Source organism: Crinia signifera, chromosome 2, assembly GCF_055691185.1.
Source record: "Crinia signifera chromosome 2, ASM5569118v1, whole genome shotgun sequence".
Classification (NCBI taxonomy): Eukaryota; Metazoa; Chordata; class Amphibia; order Anura; family Myobatrachidae; genus Crinia; species Crinia signifera.
The window spans coordinates 88,521,797-88,534,450 of record NC_139218.1 but is presented as its reverse complement, the minus strand read 5'-3'; the positions used below and the strand labels follow the sequence as shown (position 1 = coordinate 88,534,450).

Here is a 12,654-nt window from a genome sequence, read left to right as displayed (position 1 = left end):
GGTGGCAAAACACTTCGCCCTTGCTAAGCACAGTCTTGCCAACTTGAAATATGTCATCATTGACCATATTCCTCCAGATTTACGTGGTGGGGACAGAGGCACCAAATTGCTGCGTCTGGAGGCGCAGTGGATATTTAAGCTGGACACTGTGAACCCAAGAGGGTTAAATGAAGTATCATTCAATATGTTTTTATAAGTTATAGTGTTCAGGTTCATTTCTACTACTTTCATGCCTCTCTTATCACCTTTTTTGCCTCTCCAGTACTCTTTCGTGTGTTTCCTGCTTTTGTTTATTTTATAACTACAGTGTTCCCCTATTGTTTCAATTCACTTATGGTGTTAATCTGATTTCAGGTTGTTCTGTGTCTCTGGCCGACTTCAGTGACCCCCGTAACCGTAGTTGCTTGGCGACGCACAACGCTGGGGCATCCTGGATGTGGTCACTTGACGTCACCACGCCTGAGAGGACGCCCAACAGGAAGTGCTGAGTGGTGATGTTCGGGCTGCAGGAGGAGTCTGATGAAAACCGGTGCTGACAACGGGGTATTTATGTGAGTTTGCTTTGTCTGTTACTTTGTTCATATCTTGAAAACGGAATAAACCCAGAAACGTTGATTGCAGCACCTCGTGTCGGTGACATTTGTGGAAAGCCCGAGTGTGTGCCACTGCCTCCCGTTCCACTATATGCGCTCGCCACGCTTCGGGCGCAGTGGCTTGCTGCGCTCGCCACACTATGTAAAATCGACTCCCCACTGACGGGGATAGTGGGGGTATGAAAAGGTCGGAGGACGCGTACCGCCACCCCTCGCGGGCTCGCTGCGTTCACCACGCTTCGGGTTGGCGTTGATCGTGGTGTGGCGTTAACAATGGGGGGGCATTTGACATAGTAATTACCCATCAGGGTGGGTATACAATTAAAAATCGGATCTTTGGGGGCATTTAACATTGTAATCAGCCATGAGGGTGGCTGTACAATGAAAAATCGGGTCGATTTGGTCGCATCGCATTTTTGGGACCCGATTTCATACAATTAAAATCGGTTCTGCTAGGAAACAAGTATGGTGCAGGGTCCAGAAGATAATAATAGTAGCACTTACCCAACCTCAGCTAAGGAAAGGAATGAACCACCACTTAAAAGGTTTGTATTGAAATTTTACAGCGTATCAGAATACATTATAGCTGACCCAACAGCCGTTTCAACTGGAGACCTTCCAGGTTTCATCATACAACCAATGTATGTAGGAGGGACCGCAGCAGGAATCTCCGATCCCTGCTGCGATCCCTCCTGCACTGCCGCCGACGGCCTCCCCCATAGTTTTTTATGGAGTATTCGAAGCTGGCCGATGTATTAACATGGGCAGCAGCGCATCGTATCCCCGGGCTACCATCATTCTGAGATGGCGGTAGCCCATGGGCTACACATGCACTGCTACCTGGGCAGTGCGGTCAGTAGGGTTGGCAGATGGGCAGTGCTAACCGCGCATGTACAGATCAACCGGCGCATGGCTCAGCACATCGCAGGGACGGGCTCCTTTTAAAGTCCTGTCCCTGTGCGTCAGGAATGATACGTCTTGATCCCCAGATCTCTGAATCACCTTCTATTACTTGTTTGTTTCAAATCTTATTACTTGTGCCCTTTGGTGTGCTGGGGGTTAAAACCCCCTCCCTTTTAGCACCTGAGGGGCATAACTAATTTGATTGAGCAGCTATCACACTGGTTTAATCTCCTCATTGTCAAGGTTTTCATGCTCAGGGTTTCTTGCTCATTGCCAGAGGTTTCATGCTCACACACCCAGGGCAGCCGAGGGGTATGTCGGGCCCCTGTAAAAAATGTTTGGGGGTGGCCTAATCATGGGAGGCGTGGCCACATCCCAAAATGTTTGGGGGGTGTGTGAAAAAAATTGTCTAAAGTCGAGGGGGAAGTGTTATTTTCTCCCCTCCCTCAGCAGCATTGTGCTGCTGCTGCCCAGGAGGGATGGAGGGGAAAGGGGGTCAGAATAGGGCCCCGCCAGGCCCCTTCAGCAAGCCTGGGCTCGGGTAATTTGTACCCACTCTTGCCACCCCCCCCCTCTTTGCTGCCCTGCATACCCCACCAGCGAACTTGGGCCCTTATTCTGGTTTACTCACAAAGGCAAATTCCTTCTCAAATGTACAAAACCATGTGCACTGCAAGTGGGGAAGACGTGACTTGTACAGAGATAATTAGATTTGGGTGGAGTTTTACTTCAAAGTGAGATCTATATTACAGTGTAAATATAAAGCAGTCAGTATTTTCCCTGCACAGAAACAAAATAACTCACCCAAATATAACTATCTCTGCACGTGTTACATCTGCCCCCCTGCAGTGCACATGGTTTTGTCCATTTGAGAAGGAATTTGCCTTTGTGAGTGAACCAGAATAAGGGTCTTGGAATCCTGGCACTTACGGGTAACATGCCAACACTAGAGGTCCAGTAGGACATCTAGCATCTGTGTCCTCCTATGCAGCAGCCATTTTTGGAGGGTAATTTTTAGCATATTCCATGCAGACAGCCAGACCACATAGAGGGGGCAGGGGCGCTGGAACGTTTTTAGGTTGGGGGGGGGGCAAGATATAATCTCATTTTGGCGCCCCCTAAATTGCTATATGTTACCCCCGGGCACTATACACACTGGCAGCGGCATATACACGTGGGCATTATACACAGGGCAGCGGCATATATGCATGGGCATTATACACAGGGCAGCGGCATATATGCGTGGGCATTATACACAAGGCAGCGGCATTTACGCATGGGCATTATACACAGGGCAGCGGCATATACACGTGGGCATTATACACAGGGCAGCGGCATATATGCGTGGGCATTATACACAAGGCAGCGGCATATACACGTGGGTATTATACACAGGGCAGCGGCATATACACGTGGGCATTATACACAAGGCAGCGGCATATACACGTGGGCATTATACACAGGGCAGCGGCATATACATGTGGCCAGGACACCAGGAGGTAGAGATTGGCAGGGAGAGCTGGCAGCAGCCTCTGCGTAAGCAGCGGGTTCCGTGGCTGGTTATCCTTTCAGGAGCACTTACGGCAGCCTCGGGTGCCCCATTTAGCAGACACATAAGCAGATGGCCCCGCGGTGGGTTATACGGTTCAATTTAACAGCCAGCCCAGTGGCAGCCACCAGACTGGTGCACAACTCTCCCGGCTGCCGCTGTATCACAGAAGATCTGCAGCGCGACAAGATGCCCCCAGTAGTGCCCTGATGCCCCCAGTAGTGCCCTGATGCCCCCAGTAGTGCCCTTCACAAGATGCCCCCAGTAGTGCCCTGATGCCAGCAGTAAGACACATACAGTATAATACCCCCCAGCAGCAGTAATACTCACCACTGCTGCCTGGCCTCTTCTTTTGCTGCCTCCTTACTTATTGGGGGGAGAAGTCGAGGTCGCTTTTCTCCCACCACACTGGGTGACCCCAGCAGGCATTTGAAATCTGGCGCCAGCTCGTGAGCCAGGCAGCCAATCACTGACCCCGGCGTCAGGCACCCGCGCTCCAATTGGCGGCACATTAAAAATACAGAATATACCTCCCGAGTCCCTACAGCGTCAGCCAGGCTCAGCTGTGCTGTCCCTGCAAGCTGTTTGGCCGGATCTCACTGCGGCCAGTTAAAGCACTTGCCATTCCGTCCCCGCTGAGCTGATCACAGCGCTGACACGCCGCTGCCCTGAGTGGGAGAGGAGGCGGGGAGAGCAGGTACATGGAGAGCTGCAGCGTGTCAGTGTTTACAGCTGACAGCCGCTCACACCAGAGAAGGTGAGCCTGTCAGCATGGCGTGGGGGCGGGGCGTAGCTGGAAGCGCTTACACGCTGCGCTGAGAGGCTGCTCCGTTCTGACCCATGGCGACCTGGCCCCCGGGTTTTGTCGAGCCCTGGATTAATCAGTAAAATAGGCGGACGGGCGGGAGGCTGGATCAAGCTTAATCAGCCCACCGCCCGCCCGCCTATATTACTGATTAATCAGCCTCCCGCCCGCACAGCTGCTTTAGCGCCTCAGTAATTTTGGGGGGGGCAAGCTGCCCCCTCGCCCCCCCCGTTCCGGCGCCACTGAGAGGGGGACATTTACTAAGATGTGTATTCTACTTCACATGGTGCAACCAATCAGATCCTGTCTACTCTATTCTAGAGGATGCTAAATAAAAAATTAGCTTCTGATTGGTTGCCCATAGCAACATCACATATGAAGTAGAATACACATCTTAGTAAATTTCCCCCAGAATCTGCTTAAAACAAGCTTGGTTTGCCTGGGCTATTGCTATGCCACTGGCTGTCAGTATTTTGACCATTGCTGTCCTGTCAGTATCCTGTACCCAACACATAATAGGATTGGTTGGATACAGACAATTTTATAACTGCACCCACAAACCCACAAATGATTTCCCCATTATTTCACGTCAAAGTGTTATTCTTTTGTTATTTATAAATACAATAATTATAATTTTGCATATATTTTTTTAGTTTTTCCTAGACTTACCAGTGCTGTTGCATTCTTGGGAGTCTAAATTCCATAAGCAATATTGCCATATTATCCAATAGGATATAAATGAAATTCTAGAATCCATTTCTTGGCATGTAGCTCAAAGCTGTAAATAGTAATTAAATAATATTTGTTTAGAATTACAATCTCACCTAATAAATTGACTTTAAATTTGCCAATTCGCTGCAAAAATTCAAGATTAAAAATACTAAGCCTGAGACATGAATTTGATTAGAAAACAAAGACAGAACATTGAGCCTGATTCAGAGGGGTACAAATGCTGTTCTACTGTAATTGAGCAGATATGCAAAAATATGCAAATTACTCAGGCACATTGTATTGTTCAGCGACGCTAACTGCCAGTGGTTCAGATGTATTAAGCCTTAACAAGAGATAAATGCAAGGGTGATAAGGCGAGATAAACGTCCAGCCAATCAGCTCCTTACTGACTTTTTTCAAACACAGGCTGTAACATGGCAGTTAGCAGGTGATTGGCTGGATGTTTATCTCTCCTTATCACCCTTGCATTTATCTCTTGTTAAAGCTTAATACATCTACCCCAGTGTTTCAGATTGCCTCTTACATTATGGGTGCGCTATAGAAATAACTGGTAATAAATAATAAATAATGTGCGGTGCCCCTTCTAATTAGGGCCTAAGGTGGTCACCTCCATTGCATCTGGTTGTTTCGATCCTAAACATTGGTAGGGGGGGGATTCAATCTCCGGCGACCATCTCCCCACGGGGGAGATGGTCGCTGGGCCCTATTCAATGCTGTCTTCCCTGACAGCATTGAGCAGGGTTTCTTGGCAGCTGTCGGGCTCGTTCTGCCAAGAACACCTGGGAAGTGAGGAGCTACCGGCAGCAGCTCGCCTCTTCCCGGCCACACCCCCTTCTCGCTCCCCGGCAGGCAGGACATTGAATCCCGCCTGCATGTTCTCAGTAAAGCTGGCCGAGAACGGGACAGGGTCACGGTGGTCGAGCAAGCTCGACCGCCGTGACCTAAACATTCAATACCCCCCGTAATGTATAGTTGTGTCACATACAGTACAAGCAAATTGTCAGTGACACATGAGGAATATAATGCACAATTCAGGTTAAAGGTCGGGGCTGTTTACAGGTGTCTTGTTAATGTGGTCAAAGCCCATGTCCCCATCGGTATACGGTCATTAGGTTGACACCCCTAAGATCGACATGCATTGAGTGGACCACTGAAGGTTGACATGGGCCTAGGTCGACACTTGCAATAGGTCGACATGCTTAATGTCAACATGGCTTAGGTCAACAGGTTCATTAGGTCGACACAAGCGTTGGGTCGACATGGGGTTTTTCACTTTTTTAGAGCTGACATGGAGGGCGTGGAAAGAGAACAGAATAGTGTGCCGAGTGCAGCGAGCCATGCAAGGGGATGTGGTGCACCGATACGGTGTCCATGTTGACTCTGTCAACATTCGGGACCCAAAAATTTTGAAAAAAACATGTCAACCTTTCCACTGTCGACCTAATTCTTGTGTCGACCCAGTGACCCTGTTTACCTAAGCCCATGTTGATATTTTCAGGTGTCAACCAAGGCCCATGTCGACCTTCAGTGGTCGACCCATTGCATGTCGACCTTCCTCTATGTTCCAAATCCATCCCCATACTCTCTTACACGGAGTATCCTTATCTATTGGGCCATTCATTCCATTACATTGCAGCAGAGATGAGCATGGCTACATGTGTATACTGTATGTAGAAAGCATAAATCAGACATAGTTCCTGCATCTATTATAAAAGATGTTTCTTTAATGTAAATGAATTGTTTTAGAATTTAGATATTGTTCCCTTTCAGCAACATAATGGGCGATTCAGACCTGCTCGGTGAGCAGCGAATTCGGGCCTCTTTTCGATGGTGGGGGAGTGTGTATGCTCATAGTCCCTCATGCGCATGTGCACACCCTGGCGCGAACACCTTTGGCGCGTTTTACACTTACCGGAGTGTTCATTAAATGATGGGCAGGCAGGGGAGTTTGTTGGGGTCCATCCAGCATTTTGTGGGCCTGCCACAAAAACAGTGGGAACACCCATGGAACATACACATTTGCTTAGATCAAATGACTGCGCATGTGTACGAATCACAGCGCACACGCCGGAGGACAAACAGCGACAAAAATCCGCGATGACTTTTTCCGCAGTTCCCTCGCAACTTGACTGACAGGAAGCTGTCGCTGTTTTCTGTGAGTGTCCAAGAAAATTCAGGACATTTTCAGGGAGGTGTGTGTCAGCTTCGGCCTCGATCAGCCTTCATCTGTCACACAGTCTTGGATGGGTCAGTGTAACAGATGATATTTCCTCTGTGCGGGTGTATGCGAGTGGAGGTGTCACATGCGCCCGCACATAGGAAAAATAGTGCAGGGATGTGGGTGGTGCCTAGTGTGCGTTCAGTGGTGCAGTGTTTATCTGATCACTAGGCAGCGTATATATGCAGTGTAGTGAGCCGGTCTGAATCGAGACCTATATTCTCTCCTGTTAGCTCATTTTTAATATATCTGACATTGCAATGAAAGCATACTTGCCTGTTAGTACAACATATTTGGCTGTTAGTACAACATACAGTACTTGGCTGTTAGTACAATGCTTCTATACTTACAGTGGATAAATCACAGATATTAAATGTGAACATTTTTAAACGCTCTCCAGTAAATACCCATAAAATTAGCATATAACAGAAATTCTCTTATCCCAGCATCAGACTTACCTTCCACCTTCATCTCACGGTGCTATCAGTTGTTTTCTCAATATTCAACATACTGTACATTAGATTTGTAAGAAGTTGGTGATAAACTACAGACTACTCCCTGAAGGACTTTCCACAGTGGTTGGTGAAAAAAAACCACAGTAACAGATATTAAAAGGGGAACAGATAGTAACAAATGTTCTCCGCTTGTTCCTCTCCCATTACTAGGAAAATATCAGCCATACAGAAATCAGTTATTTTTACAAATGTGGATGTGTTGAATGTGTTGGAGAGTAATGTGCTGCTGCTCTGTGTCCTTCTATTCTCAGTACAGTCAGCGAGCCCAGTCACATGTCTTACTTTGTCATTCCATACAGTACTGTACAGCGGTGCAGTACTTATCTGCTCCTACTGTATGGGAGAACACATAGTACTGCTCATATTTGGCCAGATGCACTATAGCTTCAAAAGTAATAAAACGGAGAGTGATAAACAGCCAGCCAATCAGCTCCCACCTGCCATGTCACCGTGTTTGAAAAATGTCAAGCAGGATAGTGGCGTAACTATAAATTTTGCTCCCCCTGCCAAAAAAATTGTGGCGCTCCCCCCCCCCCCAGCGTGTTGCTGTTGCCCCAGTGTATGACGTGATGATGTCACACGCATAACGGAGAAGTTGAAGCAGGAGAGCGTCAGAGAGACCAGCAGACACTGCTGCTTCCCTTAGCTCCGACGCATACCAGGCCGCCCCAGCACGCCCATCTGCCGCCCCTCCTGTAGACAGAAGGCAATAGCCGGTTTTGTGTACAATCAATTGAATCAGTGGGGGGATTTGTAGTCTCTGTCATGACCGCACCCATGCTGCGGCTGACTCGCCTACGGTGCTCAGCCAGTGGCAGGCAGCAACATGTCAGTGCGTCGAGCGGGTGCCAGCGCCCACATAGACACCACTGCCGCTTGCTCCCCCAAGCTGCAGCGGGGGCTGCCTTACAGTAGTTACGCCACTGAAGCAGGAGCTGATTGGTTTATCACTCTCCATTTTATCACTTTTGAATCTTAGTACATCTAGCCCATTTACTGCTATACTGCCAATATCGCCACCACTGTGTACAGTATCTGTATTTCCACTTTAACGCATACCTCCCAACTGTCCCGCTTATCGCGGGAATGTCCCGATTTTTTGGGACATTCCCGCATCCCTCCCGCCGCTGGCAGTGTCCCGCGGCAAGGGGGATGGTAGTTGGGAGTCACCCCTGTCGCCCGTGAATACACTGAATAGACGTTGTGCGCATGCGCACAGCCTCTATTCTTGCAGACAGAGGGGCTGGGGGCTGGCCAGCAGCTCACAGAGCTGCTGGGCATGCCCCACCACTGCGAAAAATGGGGGCGTGGCCTTGCGGCAGCGCTGCAAATATAGACCACGTCTTCTTTCCGATAGGCCACGCCCCCAAAAATCCGACGCGCACCTCGTCCCGACCCAGTGACTGCAAATGTTGGGAGGTATGTTAACGGCCCTTATTCAGATCTGAGCTCAGTACAAATTTGTTCAGAAAATGGGCAAAACCATGTGCACTGCAGGTGGGCCAGATGTAACCTGTGCAAAGAGAGTAACATTTGGGTGTGGTGTGCTGAAACTGAAATCTAAATTACAGTGTAAAAATAATGCAGCCAGTATTTACCCTGCACAGAAACAAAATAACTCACACAAATCTAACTCTCTCTATATATGTTACATTTGCCCCACCTGCAGTGCACATGGTTTTGCCCATTTTCCGAACAAATTTGTACTGAGCTTCAGAGGAAGAACTACCATTGGTGCAGCAGGTGTATTGCACCAGGGCCCCTGGGGTCTAAGGGGCCCACTGCTGTACAGTATGTCATATTGTGAACTTGGGTTGTAGTGGAAAAGGGGGAGCCCAAATCATATTTTTTTGCACCCGGGACAACCACTCAAAAGTTCCGCCACTGCCTTTGTGTGTACCACTGCTACAAGTAAACCTGCAAGCTTTGTTAAGGACCCACTGTGTGGACTAATATACATTCCACACTCATGAAGACACTACAAATACACTATGTACTATCAATAGATTACCAGAAGCCCAGTACCCTACATGCAAACAGTACAGTGAAGTTATGTTTATGTGGATCAAGCATAGAAAGAACAGGTAGCAGATAGCAGCACCTTCAGAAAATTAAGATATTCAGATATAGTAGTTATGCTATGGAAATGCAGCTGAAGTGTGAAAGCTATGGAGAATCACATATAACACAGGTGACAATCCAAATTCTGATAGAGCAATTGGATCAATTTGCCTAGCTATGGACAGCATGTGTATTGCATAATTCATAGGGAAATGACTGCATAGAAAATATGGATAGCCCTTCATTCAGCATCTGAAGATAATACTCACAAAATCCTTGGCTCTTACCCCGGATGGCCAGTGGGATGATGTCAGTTTAGCATGATCCTGGGGAGCCAGTGGAGAGACATTGTCAGCCCAGCAGGTGCTATTTGCAAGTTTTGGCAGAGGTGTTGTAACAATGTTACTTCCAAAATGTATATAACCGGAGATCTCCATTAACGAATTAAGGTCAGAAAGTCCATAAACCATGGGAGGGAGGGCGCTTAATCAGCAGTGCTTTGAGAGACAGTAGTGATGAAAGATCTCTCTTTGGCCCTGATTCTAGTTGACTCTGTAAGCTGCAAAGCTCGCAGTTTACCGAGTCCCAGAGAGCCCGCCCCGTTGAAAATATGCCCCCCCCCCCCCCCTCCCACCGCCATATCCCCTTGCAACCATGTGAGGGGATGTGATGAAGACACATGCTCTAGCACAGGCTTGTCCAACCCGCGGCCCGGGTCCGCTAGTAATGCGGCCCAATGCAATAAAACCTGCTGGGAACGGGCTTCAATGGGGCATGATGTTTCTTCTGAAGCCCGGTCCCAGCAGTCCTTTGCGGAGGTGCGCGGGTGCACGGGTGATGTCACCACACACCCGCGCACTGACGTACGGCGCTTACAGGATGGTCAGGCGCCAAAAGGAGTTGGTGGAGGCTGGCACTTAACGTGCAGTCGGCGGCCTTAGGGAGACAAGGCGGCATATCTGGCGGCATAAAGACTGGGTCCTGCTGCAGTGCTGAATGTGGAGGGGCGGACGGCGCAGCAAAAATAGTAAGTCAGACTTAATACAGGTCGGGTGGGGTGGCGTGGTTTGGGGGGTGGTGAAGAAGAGGAACTGTGGGGGCATATGTGTCATATGGCACTGTGGGGGCATATGTGTCATCTGGCACTGTGGGGGCATATGTGTCATCTGGCACTGTGGGGGCATATGTGTCATCTGGCACTGTGGGGGCATATGTGTCATCTGGCACTGTGGGGGCATATGTGTCATCTGGCACTGTGGGGGCATATGTGTCATCTGGCACTGTGGGGGCATATGTGTCATCTGGCACTGTGGGGGCATATGTGTCATCTGGCACTGTGGGGGCATATGTGTCATCTGGCACTGTGGGGGCATATGTGTCATCTGGCACTGTGGGGGCATATGTGTCATCTGGCACTGTGGGGGCATATGTGTCATCTGGCACTGTGGGGGCATATGTGTCATATGGCACTGTGGGGGCATATGTGTCATCTGGCACTGTGGGGGCATATGTGTCATATGGCACTGTGGGGGCATATGTGTTATCTGGCACTGTGGGGGCATATGTGTTATCTGGCACCCTGTGTCAGAATGTGAATTTTTTACTCATTCCCTGTGTCAGAATGTGTATTTCAGCTTATTTTCTGTGTGACAATGTGAATTTTGGCTTATTCTCTGTGTCAAAATGTGAATTTTTTACTCATTCCCTGTGTCAGAATGTGTATTTCAGCTTATTTTCTGTGTGACAATGTGAATTTTGGCTTATTCTCTGTGTCAGAATGTGAATTTTGGCTTATTCTCTGTGTCAGAATGTGAAGTTTGGCTTATTCTCTGTGTCAAAATGTGAATTACGGCTTATTCTCTGTGTCAAAATGTGAATTTTTACTCATTCCCTGTGTCACATTGTGAATTACGGCTTATTCTTTGTGTCAGAAAGTGAATTTCGGCTTATTCTCTGTGTCAGAAAGTGAATTTCAGCTTATTCCCTGTGTCACAATGTGAATTTTTACTCATTCCCTGTGTCACATTGTGAATTTTGGCTTATTCTCTGTGTCAGAAAGTGAATTTCGGCTTATTCTCTGTGTCAGAAAGTGAATTTCAGCTTATTCTCTGTGTCACAATGTGAATTTTGGCTTATTCTCTGTGTCAGAATGTGAATTTCGGCTTATTCTCTGTGTCAGAAAGTGAATTTTGGCTTATTCTCTGTGTCACAATGTGAATTTTGGCTTATTCTCTGTGTCAGAATGTGAATTTCGGCCTATTCTCTGTGTCAGAATGTGAGAAACAATGTCAAACATCTCACTAACTTCATTTCCAATTAAGTTTAATATGTTAACTATGTTGTCTATGTTTTTTTTGGATGATCAGGTATCGTTACTGTTATTTAATTTTATGTGCGGTCCAAACCAAATTTTCATCTTCTAATGTGGCCCAGGTAAGGTGAAAGGTTGGACACCCCTGCTCTAGCATGTGACCGCTGCAGGAGAAACATTTGATGGTCGTCAACTATTGTATTATTTCTCCTGCCTTTGCCTATATACAGTAACTCGGTGACGACTGACTTATATTTGCCGGCAGCAGGACGAAGACAGGCCGGGCGGCTGATGTGACATAAGCTGCCCGTCCCAGCACACCTTGTCCCGTCCGCAATCCCATGGGACGCCCATGAAATGCTGGGGGTTCCCATGTCCATGCACTGCCACTGCCCCCCCCATCCAACCCCATTCTTCCCATTTTTTATATAAATTCAAATAAATAATATTGTGTAACAAAAGATTATATTTCCTTCATTATGATGAATAAAAAGGTTTCACACCAATTTTGACAAATTCACTTGGCACTCAAAGCGTTAAGCCTGGAGAAGAGATAAAATCGAAGTTGAAAACGCACCAGCCAATCAGCTTCTAATTGTCAAGCTACAGGTTTGGGTTTGAAAAATGACAGTTAGGGGCTGAATGGCTGGTCAATTATCACCTTCAATTGTATCCATTCTCCAGGCTTACTACATCTGTCCCTCTTCTGAGCCTAAAAGGCCTAAGTACACAAAGTTGGACATTAGACATCTGAATGCAAAATAGTCAGCAAACAGTTGTATGAAAGAATGCTGCAATCTGAACTTGGGACCCATGAGGCATTACAATTTATTTATTTATTTATTTACAGTTTCTTATATAGCGCAGCAGATTCCGTTGCGCTTTACAATAGTAGACAGTGATAAGACAAACTGGGTAACAACAGACAGACTTGGAGGTAGGAGGGCCCTGCTGCAAGCTTACAATC

General features: G+C 47.6%; 1 protein-coding gene across 1 annotated transcript in view; it reads right to left on the bottom strand.

The window, feature by feature from the left end:
• Positions 1-7,438, bottom strand: part of LOC146058780 (granulocyte-macrophage colony-stimulating factor receptor subunit alpha-like) — a 34,401-nt gene extending 26,963 nt beyond the window's left edge. The window contains exons 1-2 of the mRNA XM_083171008.1: positions 7,259-7,438; positions 4,520-4,628 (exon numbers count right to left, since the gene is read on the bottom strand). Coding sequence (XP_083027134.1) covers positions 4,520-4,607 — 88 coding nt within the window. The 5' untranslated portion in view covers positions 4,608-4,628; positions 7,259-7,438. The remainder of the gene's footprint in view (positions 1-4,519; positions 4,629-7,258) is intronic.
• Positions 7,439-12,654: the final 5,216 nt, after the last annotated feature.